Source organism: Mixophyes fleayi, chromosome 5, assembly GCF_038048845.1.
Source record: "Mixophyes fleayi isolate aMixFle1 chromosome 5, aMixFle1.hap1, whole genome shotgun sequence".
Classification (NCBI taxonomy): domain Eukaryota; kingdom Metazoa; phylum Chordata; class Amphibia; order Anura; family Limnodynastidae; genus Mixophyes; species Mixophyes fleayi.
The window spans coordinates 27,170,370-27,190,976 of NC_134406.1; the positions used below are offsets into that span (position 1 = coordinate 27,170,370).

Below are 20,607 nucleotides of genomic sequence, written 5' to 3' on the forward strand. Positions count from 1 at the left end.
TGGTTAGCCCCATTTGGTCCCACCCCTTCTTTTTCTTTGATCGGACCTCACTGCCCCGATCGCCCCCGTCCCCCTGACCCGCCACTGTTCATGACATGAGATGCGGATCCAGGAGAATACTTACTAGATACATTCTATGTTGCTGAGCTGATTAATGATCTCTTCCTTAGGTCCATTTTCCAGTAGGTTCCACAAAATTTCGGAGGAACGGAAGAGCAGCTGTCCGGAGGGATCTGCGTCATTGAGACGGGAGCAGATTCTGCAGGCAGCCTGCGCTCTGGCCATAAGTCTGCAGTTCTCTGTATATGAACAACACGGCGCATGTTGTATTAGAAAGGTGTTCTAATACAAATTATCTTAAATATTATAAATGGTAATGTGTAATGTGAGCAAGAATGCTAAAAGATTATTAAAGTACTGTTAAGCCTACATGTATATCAGACGTCCTGTTTATAATCGTATATAAGTCATTCAACGTCTCAGGTGACTGCCAACAGAGAGCTAAGTCTTCCAATCCACAAGGACACGTGGGACAAACGGTGTCTGCTGCTGTAGGATTATTTAAATGAAATGCCGGGGGTGGAGACTCCGCATGTAGGGCTATGCACACAGTTTTATGGGTACGTATACAGAATTATTTCCAATGCAAAAGATCCCAATTTTTCTACCTGTTCGGTGATGGTGCAGACCTGGGACCATTTCATATACTTTTTTTTTTAATGGGACACGATTTAAACCTTCTAGTGTAACTTTGACAGCATTTCCAGGCACACTTCCAGCAATACAACACAAAGGTTCGAACACATAAAAGTGACACAAATTAAATTCATTCCGATGTCCTCTCAGTGGGAATAATTAATTTAAGACATAAATGAGGCAGTATTTTAGGAAACAATGGAAAAGTTAAAACTAATGGAGGTGGTGGTCCTAAAGTGGAAATAGGGTGGTCTTTGATGTCATGTTTTACTGTTCCCACCATGTGCATTATACGGAGCATCCACAATTAAGTGGATAATTAGGTGCCAATACAAAAACAGTGTGTGCCCGCATTTGTGACTGAGCCTCACTGAGTGTTGGCCATGGGTACACATCTACATAAACATTAATAGATCTATAATGCTGACTACAGCTCACACAGTATATACAGTACACGTACCAGAGGTGCTAGATAGGAGCTGTAGTACTTTCAAAAGTGCCAACTTCTCCTGCAGATGATTCTCTACTAATGTGAGAGACAGAACCAGGGTCTCCGCCAATCCCCCCACCTCAGCCATCTGTAACTTGTACATCATGCTGGTTGGTTGAAAACCTGTGTACAAAACATTGAAGTTACAAATTTACTATTTGTACATACTCTGCTGTAAATAACACTAGTTAGTCTGAGATAATAGGATACAAAACAGTCATATAAAAAATATAAGGGCTATTAAAATACATTAGAAACAGAGATTGAAAAGGTTATTAGTGATGATAAATTCCAAAGTTCAGCAAAGAATCAAGAATTATGTGTTGTCTTGTTGGTGTGATATAATTATGTGTTGTCTTGTTGGTGTAATATAAATGTGTGTTGCCTTTGTAGGTGTGATATAATTCTGTGTTGTCTTGATGGTGTGATATAATATGTGTTGGCTTTTTAGGTGTGATGTAATTCTGTGTTGACCTTTGAGAGTAATGTATAAATAAAAGTAGTTAAATAAGTGTTTTATATGTTGTGCTTAGTTATACTTTGACCACCACACAATTAATGGCTGTATAAAATCAGCTGTTATCTAACATTAAAAAAGAAGTAAACATGAACAACTGGTACTTGGTTTCAAGGTTTATTAAAAAATAAAATAAAAAAGTAGATTGTCGTTATCAATAAACATCAATCAGTAAGAGCCAAATGACTTACCTTCAAATTGCTGTTTTGTAGACTCTGGACTGTAAAATTTGGCGACTGAATTGCAAATCTGTATCCTGATATGAGAACTTGGCACCCGCATCAAGCAGCCTACAACATAAACACCAGTTCAGTCCTGTAACCAATCTATGATTACCTTATTATTATGAGTATCTGCTTGATTCAAACAATAAGGACTCATTATCAAATATGTTACTATTATCATTTCATACAAATGACAAAAAGCTCAACATATAACGTATTTTACACAATATTCTCTCTCTTCGATGGCTTCTTAGAAATAAACAAGTATTGACTAGAGCAGATCTCAGTAAACTCAAAATTCTGCAAAACAGTGATCAGTCACTGGCTTCATGTACTGGGAGTTTCAACACCAATATCTGTACTTGTAACTGTGACTTAAATGAACTCATGCATAACACTTTGTATGAACGCATGATTGTACTGGTGAAATTCACTTTCCACTTACATAAATGTACTGGTATATAGTGGAATCTATCCTTGTGTATACTGGTTGTGCATGGTTTTGTACAAAAGAATAATAAAATAAATAAAATATTCAAGATAAAAGAAAAAGAAGAAAATGGGTTAACGGGACCATGGCCATATATGTGAGGAGTTTGTATGTTCTCCCTGTGTTTGCGTGGGTTTCCTCCTGGTGCTCCGGTTTCCTCCCACACTCCTAAAACATACTGGCAGGTTAATTGTCTGCTATAAAAACTGACCCTAGTCTAGGGATGAGCGCGCTCGGATTTCTGAAATCCGAGCCCACCCGAACGTTGCGGATCCGAGTCGGATCCGAGACAGATCCGGGTATTGGCGCCAAATTCAAAAGTGAAACTGAGGCTCTGACTCATAATCCCGTTGTCGGATCTCGCGATACTCGGATCCTATAAATTCCCCGCTAGTCGCCGCCATCTTCACTCGGGCATTGATCAGGGTAGAGGGAGGGTGTGTTAGGTGGTCCTCTGTGCTGTTTAGTTCTGTGCTGTTTAGTTCTGTGCTGTTTAGTGCTGTGCTGTGCTGTTTAGTGCTGTGCTGTGCTGTGCTGTGCTGTGTTCTGCAGTATCAGTCCAGTGGTGCTGTGTGCTGTGCTCTGTCCTTCTGAGGTCAGTGGTGCTGCTGGGTCCTGTGCTGTGTCCTGTTCAGTCCAGTGGTGCTGTGTCCTGTGCTCTGTGCTTCTAAGGGCATAGTTATTTCCCCAATATTCCCCTGTGTTTAAAAAAATAAAAAAAAGTTTTTTTTATAAAATACCAAAAACTACTTTAATATTTTTTAATTACCACAAAATTTTCACAACCAATCCTGCAGTATAAGCCCATTGGTACTGCAATATTACCAAGTTCACACATTCAGCAGTAAAAGTCCAGTGGTACTGCAATATTACAAAGTTTACACATTCTGCAGTATCAGTCCAGTGGTGCTGTGTCCTGTGCTCTGTGCTTCTAAGGGCATAGTTATTTCCCCATTATTCCCAAGTTTGTAAAAAATAAAAAAAAAGTAAAAAAAAATAAAAAATTTAAAAAAAAAAAAAAATATATAATAATTATAACCAAATTTGCAAAACCAATCCAGCATTATAAGTCCATTGGTACTGCAATATTACCAAGTTCACACATTCTGCAGTATCTTGTGCTACATATAATGGAGACCAAAAATTTGGAGGATAAAGTAGGGAAAGATCAAGACCCACTTCCTCCTAATGCTGAAGCTGCTGCCACTAGTCATGACATAGACGATGAAATGCCATCAACGTCGTCTTCCAAGCCCGATGCCCAATCTCGTAGTACCGGGCATGTAAAATCCAAAAAGCCCAAGTTAAGAAAAAGTAGCAAAAAGAGAAACTTAAAATCATCTGAGGAGAAACGTAAAGTTGCCAATATGCCATTTACGACACGGAGTGGCAAGGAACGGCTTAGGCCCTGGCCCGTGTTCATGACTAGTGGTTCAGCTTCACCCACGGATCTTAGCCCTCCTCCTCCTCCCCCCCCCTACAAAAAATTGAAGAGAGTTATGCTGTCAGCAACAAAACAGCAAACAACTCTGCCTTCTAAAGAGAAATTATCACAAATCCCCAAGGCGAGTCCAAGGGTGTTGGTGGTTGTCAAGCCTGACCTTCCCATCACTGTACGGGAAGAGGTGGCTCGGGAGGAGGCTATTGATGATGTAGCTGGCGCTGTGGAGGAACTTGATGATGAGGATGGTGATGTGGTTATTGTAAATGAGGCACCAGGGGGGGAAACAGCTGATGTCCATGGGATGAAAAAGCCCATCGTCATGCCTGGTCAGAAGACCAAAAAATGCACCTCTTCGGTCTGGAGTTATTTTTATCCAAATCCAGACAACCAATGTATGGCAATATGTAGCTTATGTAAAGCTCAAATAAGCAGGGGTAAGGATCTTGCCCACCTAGGAACATCCTCCCTTATACGTCACCTGAATAACCTTCATAGTTCAGTGGTTAGTTCAGGAACTGGGGCTAGGACCCTCATCGGTACAGGGACACCTAAATCCCGTGGTCCAGTTGGATACACACCAGCAACACCCTCCTCGTCAACTTCCTCCACAATCTCCATCAGATTCAGTCCTGCAGCCCAAGTCACCAGCCAGACTGAGTCCTCCTCAATACGGGATTCATCCGAGGAATCCTGCAGCGGTACGCCTACTACTGCCACTGCTGCTGTTGCTGCTGTTAGTCGGTCATCTTCCCAGAGGGGAAGTCGTAAGACCGCTAAGTCTTTCACCAAACAATTGACCGTCCAACAGTCGTTTGCCATGACCACCAAATACGATAGTAGTCACCCTATTGCAAAGCGTATAACTGCGGCTGTAACTGCAATGTTGGTGTTAGACGTGCGCCCGGTGTCCGCCATCAGTGGAGTGGGATTTAGAGGGTTGATGGAGGTATTGTGTCCCCGGTACCAAATCCCCTCGAGATTCCACTTCACTAGGCAGGCGATACCAAAAATGTACAGAGAAGTACGATCAAGTGTCCTCAGTGCTCTTAAAAATGCGGTTGTACCCACTGTCCACTTAACCACGGACATGTGGACAAGTGGTTCTGGGCAAACGAAGGACTATATGACTGTGACAGCCCACTGGGTAGATGCATCCCCTTCCGCAGCAACAGCAACAGCTGCATCAGTAGCAGCATCTACAAAATGGCTGCTCATGCAAAGGCAGGCAACATTGTGCATTACAGGCTTTAATAAGAGGCACAACGCTGCCAACATATTAGAGAAAATGAGGGAAATTATCTCCCAGTGGCTTACCCCACTTAGACTCTCATGGGGATTTGTGGTGTCAGACAATGCCAGTAACATTGTGCGGGCATTAAATATGGGCAATTTCCAGCACGTCCCATGTTTTGCCCACACCATTAATTTGGTGGTGCAGCATTACCTCAAGAGTGACAGGGGTGTGCAGGAGATGCTTGCGGTGGCCCGCAAAATTGCTGGACACTTTCGGCATTCAGCCAGTGCCTACCGCAGACTAGAGGCACATCAAAAAAGCTTGAACCTGCCCTGCCATCACCTCAAACAAGAGGTTGTGACGTGCTGGAACTCCACCCTCTATATGCTGCAGAGGATGGAGGAGCAGCAAAAGGCCATTCAGGCCTACACAGCCACCTACGACATAGGCAAAGGAGTGGGGATGCGCCTGAGTCAAGCGCAGTGGAGACTGATTTCCGTGTTGTGCAAGGTTCTGCAGCCATTTGAACTTGCCACACGAGAAGTCAGTTCCGACACTGCCAGCTTGAGTCAGGTCATTCCCCTGATCAGGCTGTTGCAGAAGCAGCTGGAGAAAGTGAGGGAGGAGCTGGTAAGCCATTGCGATTACAGCAAGCATGTAGCTCTTGTGGATGTAGCCCTTCGTACGCTTTGCCAGGATCCGAGGGTGGTCACTCTTTTAAAGTCAGAGGAATACATTCTGGCCACCGTGCTCGATCCTCGGTTTAAAGCGTATGTTGTGTCTCTGTTTCCGGCGGACACAAATCTACAGCGGTGCAAAGACCTGCTGGTCAGGAGATTGTCCTCTGAAGAGGACCGTGACATGCCAACAGCTCCACCCTCATTTTCTTCCACATCTATGGCTGCGAGGAAAAAGCTCAGTTTTCCCAAAAGAGGCACTGGCGGGGATGCTGATAACATCTGGTCCGGACTGAAGGACCTGCCAACCATTGCAGACATGTCTACTCTCGCTGCATTGGATGCTGTCACAATAGAAAAAATTGTGGATGATTACTTTGCTGACACCATCCAAGTAGACATGTCAGACAGTCCATATTGTTACTGGCAGGAAAAAAAGGCAGTTTGGAAGCCCCTGTACAAACTGGCTCTATTTTACCTGAGTTGTCCCCCCTCCAGTGTGTACTCGGAAAGAGTTTTTAGTGCAGCGGGGAACCTGGTCAGTGAGCGGCGAAGGAGGTTGCTTCCTCACAACGTTGAAAAAATGATGTTTATAAAAATGAATAATCAATTCCTCAATGAAGTACAGCACTGCCCTCCAGATACTACAGAGGGACCTGTGGTTGTGGAGTCCAGCGGGGACGAATTGATAATGTGTGATGAGGAGGAAGTACACACTGTAGGGGGAGAGGAATCAGAGGTTGAGGATGAGGACGACATCTTGCCTCAGTAGAGCCTGTTTAGTCTGTACAGGGAGAGATGAATAGCTTTTTTGGTGTGGGGGCCCAAACAAACCAATCATTTCAGTCAAAGTTGTTTGGTAGGCCCTGTCGCTGAAATGATTGGTTTGTTAAAGTGTGCATGTCCTATTTCAACAGCAGACCTCTCAACTGCAGCTCATCCCTCCTCTGCGGGGATAATGTCTCCTGTGCTCTGACACGTCACTCTGTGTACTCTCAGCCTCAGGATCTGACACTACAGCTACCATGCCTCTTGTAGCAGCCCTCACTCCAGGGCCTCTTCCATGTGCAGTGTCCCCCTCTCTCTTGGGTTCACTATAGTGGCATGGAGTTCTCCCCCTCATCCAGGGCACACATTCCTTGCCCTGGCTCAGTCACCACGCTCAGACTTCCAGGCAATGCTGGGGGAGCCTGGGAGCTTCCACCCCAGGTCCCCAGCTACAACTCTCCTCTCCTGTGTCTTCTCTCTCTTTCTGACACTTTAAAGATCGTGCCTTTAAATGAAAAAGTCAGTCTTCATTGCACGACTATGTGCAAGTGCAACAGGGACATTTTTTTGGGTTTACAAAGTCAAACAATAACACTACGACCCTGTCTGTCTGGGGTCTGTCAATGACGAATTGTCTGGAGCATGTTTTGAGGAGGTATTGTGGCCCCGGTATCAAATTGGGTACCGGGGCCACCCCACTATGCAGTCCAGATACTTGTTTGGTGGAATTCCGACACGTGGAGGGTTTTTTAATTATATTGTGGCCTCGGTACCAAATTGTGTACCGGGGCCACCACACTACGCAGTCAAGATAGATAGATGCGTATCATAGATAAAGTACATTCAGTGGTGTGGGGCAAATTGAAAAATATTCAAAATGCACTGACATTATCAAAAACAAGAGGTTGTCACACGCTAAAACTCCAACATGTATATGATGGAGAGGATGGAGGAGCAGCCGTATGTGTAGTGTAATGCAGACCTGTTGAAGGTTTTTTATATATTTTATTGTGGTGCCCAGTGCCCACTCCTCTACGCAGTCCAGGTACATTTATTGGTGCGATTCATAAAAGTTCAGGGTTTTTAAGATATTGTGGTGACCCACTCCTCTACGCAGTCCAGGTACATTTATTGGTGCGATTCATAAAAGTTCAGGGTTTTTAATATATTGTGGTGACCCACTCCTCTACGCAGTCCAGGTACATTTATTGGTGCGATTCTTAAAAGTTCAGGGTTTTTAAGATATTGTGGTGACCCACTCCTCTACGCAGTCCAGGTACATTTATTGGTGCGATTCATAAAAGTTCAGGGTTTTTAATATATTGTGGTGACCCACTCCTCTACGCAGTCCAGGTACATTTATTGGTGCGAATCAAACAAGTTGATGGTTTTCTTATTATATATATTGTGGTGACCCACTCCTCTACGCAGTCCAGGTACATTTATTGGTGCGATTCATAAAAGTTCAGGGTTTTTAAGATATTGTGGTGACCCACTCCTCTACGCAGTCCAGGTACATTTATTGGTGCGAATCAAACAAGTTGATGGTTTTCTTATTATATATATTGTGGTGACCCACTCCTCTACGCAGTCCAGGTACATTTATTGGTGCGATTCTTAAAAGTTCAGGGTTTTTAAGATATTGTGGTGACCCACTCCTCTACGCAGTCCAGGTACATTTATTGGTGCGATTCATAAAAGTTCAGGGTTTTTAATATATTGTGGTGACCCACTCCTCTACGCAGTCCAGGTACATTTATTGGTGCGATTCATAAAAGTTCAGGGTTTTTAATATATTGTGGTGACCCACTCCTCTACGCAGTCCAGGTACATTTATTGGTGCGAATCAAACAAGTTGATGGTTTTCTTATTATATATATTGTGGTGACCCACTCCTCTACGCAGTCCAGGTACATTTATTGGTGCGATTCATAAAAGTTCAGGGTTTTTAATATATTGTGGTGACCCACTCCTCTACGCAGTCCAGGTACATTTATTGGTGCGAATCAAACAAGTTGATGGTTTTCTTATTATATATATTGTGGTGACCCACTCCTCTACGCAGTCCAGGTACATTTATTGGTGCGATTCATAAAAGTTCAGGGTTTTTAATATATTGTGGTGACCCACTCCTCTACGCAGTCCAGGTACAATTATTGGTGCGAATCATAAAAGTTCAGGGTTTTTAAGATATTGTGGTGACCCACTCCTCTACGCAGTCCAGAAAGATACCTTTTTGCAACGTTTTGGACTAATAACTATATTGTGAGGTGTTCAGAATACACTGTAAATTAGTGGAAATGCTTGTTATTGAATGTTATTGAGGTTAATAATAGCCTAGGAGTGAAAATAAGCCCAAAAACTTGATTTTTAAACTTTTTATGTTTTTTTCAAAAAAAATCCGAATCCAATACCTTAAATCCGAACCGAGACCTTTCGTCAAGTGTTTTGCGAGACAAATCCGAACCTCAAAAATAACGAAAATCCGGATCCAAAACACAAAACACGAGACCTCAAAAGTCGCCGGTGCACATCCCTACCCTAGTCTGTCTCTGTCTGTCTGTCTGTCTGTCTGTGTGTGTGTGTGTGTGTGTGTGTGTGTGTGTTAGGGAATTTAGACTGTAAGCTCCACTGGGGCAGGGACTGATGTGAATGAGTTCTCTGTACAGCGATACGGAATCAGTGGCGCTATATAAATAAATGGTGATGATGATGTGATGAACGGCCCCATTTGTTAGAAGACTAAGCTGGTATGTTGTAGGCAGGGAGTGCAGGAAGGATGGGATTCTGAGATCTGTCTGTGCGGTGTAGGAGCAACATATTTATAAGATGATTTTAAAATGAAAAATTAGACATTTCACTTTGAAAGATAACTCCAACATAAGCGCAAAAGCTCACTTGGTGGAGACAACAAGTACACTTTGTTTTAATAATAATACATAAAGAAGCCAGGCACATTCAGTACCAATTAAATCTGTGTTCACCTTATAAAAAAGTGAAAATAAAAATGATACTCTTTAGCTGCAAGTATCAAAGACTAGTCACCTTACTAGCATGCCTGATGATGAGACCTAAGTCTCAACAGTGTGCAACTAAAATCTATTCAGCAAGTCAATAAATGGAATGATTTTTATTTCCACTTCCATGTGCTGAATGCAGATTTAACTGACAATACTTCTCTTACAAACCCAATCACAGTAGGAATAAGTCTAGAACTCACCGAACTGAGATAAAGACTCTGCGACAACTGGGGCATAGGTGGCTTCATCTGACATCTTCTCCTTCAGGAAAGGTAGGCTATAAATAAAACAATAGCAATGTTGCCCGCAAACCATTCACAGAACAATAGAATAATTAATGGAGCCAAATCAGGCTGGTGACGGCAATATATGTACAATAATAAATTGTCAGTACATGACATAGTCATTAATAATAAGAAAAGGACATTAGCAATTGCGTTTTATACATACACACACCGTTTACTAACTAAGCTTCCCACCCAGAGGTAGAGGAGGTCCAAAGACTGATATTTAAACTACAGAAGTGTTGAGAAACCTCTTGAGAGAGAAAAAGGGGCAATTAACCATTTTGGCGTAGATGGCCACACCTAAGTATGTGTTAAGTGATAAACGATAAAGTCACCTTTAGAAACTTGAATTCATGTAGCTCCAGGAACATTTTATCTTACAGAAAGAAAGTAATTGTGAGATATACTCTGTGTGACAGATATATGTGATATCTATTTACAGCCCCATGATGTTGGGTGCATGATGCAGCCGGTGGGTTATTCCGTAGACCATGCTCTCCAGTGTTGACCCCAGGCGAGTAGACATCTAGGTTCTAAGTGGCTCGGCAAGGTCTCTGGTTCCTAGTAAATTGATAGGCTGCATTCTTATGCCTGTTGGTTCAGTCCATAAAAATCACTGCCTCTGCTGTGTGACAGGTACACTTTTACACCACCGATGTTTACTATCATGCAATTTACACTTTTACTCCATATATTGGTACCACCATGCAATTTACACTTTTACTCGATATATGGTACCACAATGCAATTTACACTTTTACTCCATATATGGTACCACAATGCAATTTACACTTTTACTCCATATATGGTACCACAATGCAATTTACACTTTTACTCCATATATGGTACCACAATGCAATTTACACTTTTACTCCATATATTGGTACCACCATGCAATTTATTTTAAGGGCAAAAAACTCCTTAATGGGCTCTAGTTTTTGCTATGAACAAGTGACTGCATAAAGTCAATTACTTACCCACATAACTTTATAATTTCACACATGGGCTCTATAAAATCTTTATGGTCTTCTATCTTTGTTGCACAAATATTTAATAGTTTCACTATCTCGGATAGCTCTTTTAAAAGCTTTTTAGAAATTTCACATTGAGGAAAATACATGATTAGACAATGTAAATTATATAACAAACAAACTAACATGCGAACACATCTTACATAATTTATGTATGTTTTGAATAACGCCACACGCTGATGATAAGATCTACCAAGTCACTGAAGAGTGTGACCGGACCCGCTGATTGCCGGAGCCACGTTTATACTGAGAAGGTAAATCCTTTATGTAGGCTTTGAATAATGCTACACGTTGATGTTAAGATCTACTAAGTAACTTTTGGAGCCATATATTGGAATCTTTACTGTTTAGTCGCTGTAAGAAGATTCGCCGACAAACTCCGTTTACATCAGCTATTTCAGCGATTAAACACAACAGCATACTTGAGATTTTTGTGTTGGCGGCAATAGAGGCACAAAGGAACTGATTTTTCCTTCCATATGGAAATGTATCCTAATATTTCAAGTGTATATACTAAGGAAATTTTTTTTCCCCATATACCTAACAATCAACATCAAATATTGGTGTATTATTTGGATCTGAACGGAAACTTATATCCTCTATATCCATTTTTATATGAGTGAGAGATTTATTTTAGATCTTATAATATCCTCAATAGGAAGTATTGGATACTCATCTAGAGTTATAACCAATTTACTATATGCAGTCTGTTTAGAGATGCCATTATTTTATAATGTTTATGGATCATTGTGACATGCATTGAATACATCTGATTTTTTATTGTGTTGTAGATATTTTATTCTTGGCCAAGAATTTCTTCTATCATTTGATTTTGATTCAAGTGATATTAATCTGTCATCATTTTCTGTACTTACTTATGTGCATTAGCTAGAACGAAATAAAATATATTAACGGTTATTCTGCGCATTTGTAATATTTTTGTTATGATCGATAGACAGACATAAGAAAGATAGACAGACATAAGAAAGGGCCTGATTTATTAAGGAAAGTTAAGTAAAAAAATGAGTAAGTTTTCTCCTGGACAAAACCATGTTACAATGCAAGGGGTGCAAATTAGTATTCTATTTTGCACATAAGTTAAATATTGCCTGTTTTTTCATGTATAGATATGAGATAGATAGATAGTTATAAGACAGATAGATAGCTAGATAGACAGACATATTTATTTATTTGTAAAGTCAATAACTACAACTTATAAACATCAACATCATCACCATTTATTTATATAGCGCCACTAATTAAGCAGCGCTGTACAGAGAACTCACTCACATCAGTCCCTGCACCATTGGGGCTTACAGTCTAAATTCTGTAACACCATGGTCGGGAATTGAACTCATGACCACTTAGCCACTGTGCTGCCCAAGATTAATTCTGTATGGGAAAGAGAGCAACTTCTCCACTGGCATTGTGCTGTATGGCAGTATGTTTTCACTATTTCACTAATAGATCTATTTTGTTAAAGAATAAAGCAATTTTCTGGAAAACTCACAGCTAAAATGCTTCTTTACAAATCTTTATACTAATACTTAGAGCACCAAAAAAGGATACAATACCATTACAATAATGTTTTGATAGTTTCTTTAAAACCCTTAAATGTCTCTCTGTTAAATTTCTCTGAAAAACAAAAAGTCTTTATTGGTTAGTATTTTAAAGCAGTTGTTCAAATATTACTAAAATTACAATTACTATTTTTAACTTAATTACCACAATCCACAAGGACATCATGCATATAATGATATAATGGTATCAGTGATAGCAACTCGTCTTGTTCGTTACAATGTCCTTGAGTGTTATTTCAATGAGAATGGAACATTCGCTCTGATCAGATAACAGAGGGTTCTGCATTATTATTATCTTATTATTATAACGCGCTGCAAAATGTCTGCAGCATCATACGTGACATTTGCAGCAGTATATCATAAACAGAGAGCAATGATTCATAACACACTGCATAATACATAAAAAGCAAAATAATACAAGGACAAGATATCTACTGATTTAATAAAAATACACAGATAACTTAATAATAATTAATGCAGATCAGGTTATTTTAGTGAGTAAGAGCGATAGTAATGTCCAACATGAAGTAGGCCTGGTACAGAGGGTGATGGAACAGTATAAGGAGAACACAAGAAAAGAGGGTCCTGCTCGTGACAGCTTACATCCTGAAGGGAAGGGGAAGACACAAATAGATTGGCAAGGGGTGTGAGTAGAGATGTGGTTGGAGATATAGGGATTGGTTGATGGCTTAGTAGGGGGGAGGGTGATGAGTTACAAATTTTATTCTGTAGGTCACAGGGAGCCAACGTAGAGACTGGCAGAGGGGACAGCAGAGATAGAGCGACGGGAAATAACAATAAGGCAGGTAGCATTGAGGATAGACTTAAGAGGGGCAAGGTGGGAGTTGGGGAGGCTAGAGAGAAAGAGGATACAGCAAGGCGAGGGATTATAAGAGAGTGAAAGAGAGTTTTGGTGGCTTCCATGGTGAGATAGGGCCGGATCTTGGCTATATTCCAGAGGCGGCAGTACTTGGAGAGGGACTGAAAGTGAGGGGTGAAAGAGAGGGAGGAGTTGAGGATAACCCCTGAGCAGCAGACTTGAGGTACAGAGAAGAGGGTAGTCTTATCAATACAAAGAGACAGAGAGGATGTGAGGGAGCCCTGAAGGGAGGGGGGCACCATTATTTCAGTCTTAGATTGGTTACAAACAGTGATGCTGGAAGACATACAGTACTGGAGTGGTATATTAACACTGCCATGGAGCTGGACCCAAATCTTATGTGAAACTAAACAATTAAAATGTCATCTATATTAATAGTGTGCCCAGACAATACATTAAGGCCCTGTTTCCCAGCTCCAGTCCTCAGGGACCCCTAACAGTGCAGGTTTTCCAGGTCACAAGTGACATAATTAGGACCACCTGTGGATCTTTCAAAATGTGTCAGTTAGTAATGATTACACCTGTGCTCCAGATATGGAAAACATGCACTGTCCCTGAGGACTGGAGTTGGGAAACACTGCATTAAGGCATGACAACTGCTGTTACAATGGCTTAGCATTAGATGGAGAATGGCAGATCATTAGAATAAGGCAGCCATGCCTTATTCTAGGAGGACTGACGGTTAAGGACCCTCAAACGTGATCACTTTCACCCGGTACAAAATGCTCTGCTCAGGAACGCCGCTATACTCTTCCTTAATTACTGCAGTTACAAGTTTTGCTAGCATTAAATTGAGTTTTGGGGAAAGTGGGACTACCTGTTTTATTTATTTATTCATTTATTTATTATGGAGTTAGGAGAAGTAGATTGTATCCAAATAGCGGGAAACTGAATCTTATGAATTGCAATTTGGCAATGTGTGGAGCCCACCTAGAGGCCAGTAGCGATACTGCAACGCAAGCAGTGTAATGATTTCTTGCTCTAACAGGATGGTAACATGAGCAGAAATGGTAGCTCATGAACAGTGCGATGCAATAAAATTGTGACGTGCCAGTGTCCCTGAAAGCTTGTTACATCTGTGTGATGTCTTGTTGTGTCTGATGGTGCTATAGACAAAATGTCTTTTATACTATACGCTGTTTTTATGGGACATATTGATTTATGTCAAGAGTTAAATAACCAATTTTCAGTTCACTTAGAATATAATTATCAATAAATTGTGCCAAAATTATTCTCTAAATCAGTGTTTCTCAAATTTGATCCTCAGGGATGACTAACAGTAGATGATTTCCATATCTCCTGGCTGGGGCACAGGTGAATTCATTACTGACTGACACGTTATAATAGATCCACAGGTGGTACTAGTTATATCACTTATTATTCTGTGTGGAGACCTGGCAATCATACACTGATAGATGCCCCAGAGAACCGTATATATGAAAATAACTGCCCATTATTTCCTATTTTGGCAGGGAAGCAAGTAGTATGTTCTGGTTATCTAATGTAGAACACTCTCTAACAAGGACTCAATCCGTTATTTGGGGTTTACTTTATTTTAAAGTGCAAATACACATAATTTATATATTGTAAGGGAGGTTAACTACTATCTTTAAACATTCGTGTTGCACAATGGTTCTGATGTTGCTCACTACATACTGCCATATTTCTCCCATATCCTGAGTCAATGACACAGATAAATAAGGTACTCTGTTAACAGCAATATACGCAGTGCTTTGCTGCTTACATATCAACCTTTAAAAATAGACAACAAAGGTAATTTAATAAACATGTGGGTGCACAGAGATCAGTAATCTACTCCTACTTTTGAGGGTCTGACTGGAAATGCGCATGGTGGAAAGAAGAAAGTGAAAAGGTCACTACAAAGTCCACCCTGGTACCATTTAGGAACTCCCCCTTTAGTAATATAAATATTTCTGCTTTTCTCATGAAACGCTATTTGGTTTATTCTCATTTGTGTCTACGTGAATTATTCATGACAGTGGGGGACATCTCCTGATCCGCCCAGCTCCTCCCGCCTGAAGATACAAAGCCATGCACCATCGTCGATGCCGCCATATTGGCTGCCAAATACATGTGCCTCCCCGTAAAAATGTGCACAGCGCCACCTACTGGGGGGAAATCAATTAGCTGCAAAGTTTCTCACAGACGTTCCAGAGAAACTTTGTGGCGGAGATTTTGACCGAAATCTTTGTTCATTTTTCCTTGCACCCCTAGAAAAATGAGCAAAGATTTCTACCGTAATTGGGCGCCGCAATGTTGGCGTGCCACATCCCCGCCACAACTGTGTTCTCACACATCGTCATGGCAGCATCCAGTCAGGAAAAGCAGAGATAGCAGAATTGATGTAAGAGAGTACTATAGAATAACATTATATATTATAACAAACAAAAAAAATTGTTCTTTCCAGGAAATATGACCAAAAAATTTAACTTAAACTAGATTTTTGTTGCTGAACCAGTAGGTTCATATGGAGTTGTTTGGTTTTTATATGTCGCTTAGTATACATAAAACTGCTGATAAGATAAAGGAGAAGTAGAACTGTACAGTGACTTACAGAGAACGGATCTTCAAATAATTTCAACACTCGATTCAGATCCATAGGTTTAAACTGCACTGCCTGGAAGACAATGAGCATAAATAATAATGCTATAGTAATAATTAAAACAAGTAGGTAGCATTTATTAAAGAGATACTAATAAAATGTTCAAAATATCTTAGCACATAAATCTAGTCCAACTGTGTTATCCAGGGGCGGATCTTGAAAGATTTTCTACCCCAGGCGATTTAGGGGGGGGGGGGGGGGGGGGGAGCCGCCCCCTTTCTGCCTTTTAAGGCTGCCGGCGGCTGCACAGTATGTGCAGGTCCGCTCGGCAGTGACAATGTGCTGCCTGGCTGCTCTGATTGTGTTTTACATTGTCACTGCCGAGCGGACCTGCACATAGTGTGGATCCGCCACTGGTGTTATCCCTAAGCCGTCATACAAACATTAGACAATTTAAAGCATTTTTACACACATTTGTAAAGCCTACTAAATGTACTCTGACACTGATAGTAGAAAAAATAGAAAACATGCTCTCGATCCACTTTGAATATAATCAATAGGAAAAAGTTTGGTGCAATGACAGAGAAATGCAAAAAGTTGAGCAGTAACTAAGATAGATAGATAGATAGATAGACTATATGGACAAAAGTATTTGGCCACATCTGATAATTATTGAATTGAGGTGTTTCAATCAGACCCGTTGCCAGAGGTGTATAAAATCAAGCACCTAGCCATGGAGTCTCTATTTGCAAACATTTGTGATACAAATTGGGTCTATTCTGAAGAGCTCAGTAACTTCAAGCGTGGTACTGTGATAGGATGCCACCTTTGCAATAAGACAGTTTGGGAAATTTGATCCCTGCTGGATATTCCACAATCGACTGTAAGTGATATTACTAGAAAGTGGAAGCGTTTAGGAACAAAAGCAACTTAGCCACAAAGCGGAAGACCACGTAAAATCACAGAGTGAGGTCAACGACTGCTAAGGCGCATAGTGCGTAAAGGTCGCCAACGCTCTGCTGATTCCATAGCTGAAGAGTTCTGAACTTCCACTGACATTAATGTAAGCACAAAAACTTTGCGGCTGGAGCTTAATGGAATGGGTTTCCATGGCCAAGCAGCTGCATGCAAGCCTCACATCACCAAGACCAATGCCAAGGGCCGGATGGAGTGGTGTAAAGCACATCGACACTGGAGTGTGCAACAGTAGAAACTGTTCCATAGCAAAATACAAAGAATAATAGGGTTATCATCATCATCATTTATTTATATAGCGCCAGCAAACTCCAAGGCGCTTTACAATTGGGAACAAAAACAGTAATAAAACAATACTGAATAAACAAGACAAAGAGGTAAGGAGGTCCTGCTTGCAAGCTTACAATCTATAGGTTCATATATACTGTGTATACTGAGAGTGTAATATACTGATATTTTTATAAACATTGTTTATTGACGGCATTAACGCTTAACTAAAGATTATGCAGAATTTATTATGTATAGTATATAGTCTACAGAAATAAATTGCATACATTCAAGGTGGCTATTGGTAAACCTTTATAAACTATCTATTGGAAATAGTGTCTGATAAATTGTATGCAGTTTGATATTGTGCCAAACATGTATGTACCACAATGTACTGTATATTACACTGTGGTATATTGTTGTGATATATGCAAAGTCCTAATATATACAGGTCAGGGGCAAACGCAGGATTTGTAGAGAGGGGTTTCCACACCACGCCGCCAGTGGGCATGACCAGCATGCTTGAGGGTGTGGCTATAATATTAGACAGTGCTTGGCTGCTCTCCAACTCTCCCTATCCCCATAATATACATGGGCAGTGCTGCCTGCACTACTGTTAGGTGCATGCAGATCTCCCTTTTCAAGCAGAGCCGTGTGAAGTGGGGGCAGGGTCCAGTCAACTCAATTATACAGTGCCCCAGGCTTGGAGGGGTTTCAGGCACTAAGAAACCCCCCTCGGTTTGCCTATGCAGGTCATGTATGAAACTCTTTGGAGCACTACAATCCCCATCATGTCATGCTTATTAAATGTAATTTTTTTCTACTTTAAATATGTCAGTAACCCTCTTCAATATATATGTCAACATATAAAGCCCAGGGAACAATAATACATTATAAAAGTTATATCTAACATGCAGCACTATATTTTACTGAGCAATTGGTCAGTACTGGAACATTTCCAGACACACATCATTAGAACATAATGCTGTAGCTGTAGATACTAGTATAAGCATTGCTCCCCATATAGTAACGCCCGGGGTGTCATTACCTCCTGCTCCCCCAGGTCAGTGTCCGTCACCACCAGCCTCACCACGGGCCGCCCGGTCTTCCTGCCATTCTCCAGCCTGGGGGTCTCTGTCAGGGTCAGGCCGGAGGTCAGTAGCGGTGCTCGGGCAGCTGTCACCTCCTGAGCCGCCGGCATGGCTGAGAGGGCGGCGGCCGGACCGGTGCCGCTGATTCCCGGGAGTCCTGGTTGTCAACACAAGCGAGACAGCGTTACCATAGTGACGGGACTCTCAGCAGCTCCCGGACTACAGTGGCCGCAGAGGCTCAAAACTCCTGCCTCAGTGCCTTCGCTTTCCATGCTCATACAGTAGGTTGGGGGATCTGTTCACTCAGTTGGAAACAGTGTAGAAAAGGTGTGCAGACATATGTAACATGATTTGTTCTATATACTGCTCATAACTCACTTATAAATCATAGGAAGGATCAGGGAGATGGTAGGAGAGAGGGTTTATATAAGTGCCTGCCTTACCCCTCTAGGCCAAAAATACTGATTCAATTATGAAGGAATTGTTTTGCAATTTCTAGAACTATCCAATTACTTAATTTGTCTGAATTTGAGACATTTCCAGAGCTATACTCTATATAGGGATAACTATTTTATACAGTTGAAGATTACAATTAAGAAATTGGGGCAGATTAGGGAACACGGCACGCGCTTAATTCACCCATGATCCGCCAAGGTACACCTACAATGTGCCTTGCTCTGTGGTATAGCTGGAGTGTCCCGTAAAATCAAGGATTGTTTGGAGATGTAATTTGTAAAATATGAATAATTTACATATATACGTACATAGAGGTTGGGCTAACAGTACAGGGTGACAATACATGGCATACGATACATGGCATGCAAGGTAGTACAAACCAAAGTGCAGTATGAGCAGAGTGCAAAAAAATATAGACAAAGTGCAAAATGTATAAACAGGTGCCAATTTAGCAGAGAGAAGTTCACAGGGCAAAGGTAAAAGTGAATTTGATGTACAGATAGGTAGGGAAGGTGAGAGGTGGAGGGGGGGGGGGGGGGTGAATAAAGGGATGCGCCTGTGCTCAGTAGAGTGGGCAACATTTACAGGATCAGGGCAGAGGTGGAGAAGAGGTTGCACTGTTAGAGGTGGAAAAGAGGAGGCAGGAGAGAGGACGAAAGGTGGGGGCAGGAGTCAAGTGATGAAATGGAGAGAAGAAGCAGGGGGCTGAGGACATTGGGACAAGGACACGAGGAAAGAGTGCCCTGCTCAAGGGAGCTTACAATCTAAAGGTGAGGGGGAGACTGACAGGAGACACTGAGTGGGAAAGGGGGTGAGGGAGAAGAACACTGAGGGGAGAGGAGCAAGGGGAAAGAAAGATGGACAAGGTATAGAAAGGTTAGTTAGAGAGAGAGAAGAGGGTTGGAGAAGGGCAGGGTTAGGTCGGGGAGGGGCAGGCTAACCTGAACAGGTGGGTTTTAAGGGAGCGTTTGAAGTCTGACAGGTTAGGTGAGAACCTGATAGAATGGGGGAGACTGTTCCAGTGAAGGGGGGGGGGGGGGCAGCACAGGATAAGTCTTGAATGCGGGAATGAGAGGTGGTGACTAGATTGGAGGTGAGGTGACAGTCGTTGGATGACTGCAGTGGACAAGAAGGAGTGTGAGTGGAGATGAGGTTGGAGAGATATGAAGTACTGGAATTCGAGAGGGCTTTATAAGTGAGGGTGAGAAGTTTGAAGAGAATTCTGAAGCGGTAAGGGGGAGGCCAATGAGGAGGAGGTTGCAGTAATCAAGGCGAGAGATGATCAGAGAGTGGATGAGAGTTTTGGTGGCCTCAAAGAAGAAGAAGGGTCTGATCCGGGCTATGTTGCAGAGATGGAAGTGGCAGGATTGGGAAAGGGATTGAATGTGAGGGGAGAAGGAGAGAGAGGAGTCAGAGGTGACCCCCAAGCATCGAACTTGGGGAGAGGAGGAGATGATGGTAGAACCAATAGTGAAGGAGAGGGTGGGAGGGGTCTCTAAAGAGGTGGGGGGTGATAAGATCGGATTTGGGCATAGCAAGCCTTGTGGTAGCCTTCCTCACAGCCTTTGCCCTGCTCAACACTCTGCTAAAATTTTGGCGTGGTTAACTCCCATTTCTTCCCCAAAATGTAGATTTTGTGGTGGGTTCTCTCACTTCTCCACCATTCTTCTACCACCAGCATGCTGCCATCAGTCCCGATGGTAGAAAAGTACACCATATGGGTCAGACATGGGGTCACCTTCATGGTACAGGTTCCTTTGCCTCTCGGGCAGTGGATAACATTTTTTTGCTGAGGTTGCTCTCCTCCTTCACTGCAATGCGTTAGTCAATGGAAGTGGTTCTCACAAAGTCCTCAAACCCATAGTGGGCCCTTGACAAGTGAGTCGCCCACAAATTGCCTTTCTCTTTTTTACTTCT

At 41.9% G+C, this 20,607-nt stretch overlaps 1 protein-coding gene across 2 annotated transcripts in view; it reads right to left on the bottom strand.

The window, feature by feature from the left end:
- CFAP69 (cilia and flagella associated protein 69) overlaps positions 1 to 18,438 on the bottom strand; it is a 40,438-nt gene extending 22,000 nt beyond the window's left edge. The window contains exons 1-8 of one of the 2 annotated variants that reach the window (XM_075211901.1): positions 18,192 to 18,438; positions 15,914 to 15,976; positions 12,448 to 12,513; positions 10,825 to 10,934; positions 9,761 to 9,837; positions 1,895 to 1,993; positions 1,157 to 1,309; positions 125 to 299 (exon numbers count right to left, since the gene is read on the bottom strand). In XM_075211901.1, the coding sequence (XP_075068002.1) occupies positions 125 to 299; positions 1,157 to 1,309; positions 1,895 to 1,993; positions 9,761 to 9,837; positions 10,825 to 10,934; positions 12,448 to 12,513; positions 15,914 to 15,976; positions 18,192 to 18,344 (896 nt within the window). In that variant the 5' untranslated portion in view covers positions 18,345 to 18,438. Of the gene's footprint in view, positions 1 to 124; positions 300 to 1,156; positions 1,310 to 1,894; positions 1,994 to 9,760; positions 9,838 to 10,824; positions 10,935 to 12,447; positions 12,514 to 15,913; positions 15,977 to 18,191 lie in introns of those variants that run through there. The other variant, XM_075211902.1, reaches the window with a different exon arrangement.
- Positions 18,439 to 20,607: the final 2,169 nt, after the last annotated feature.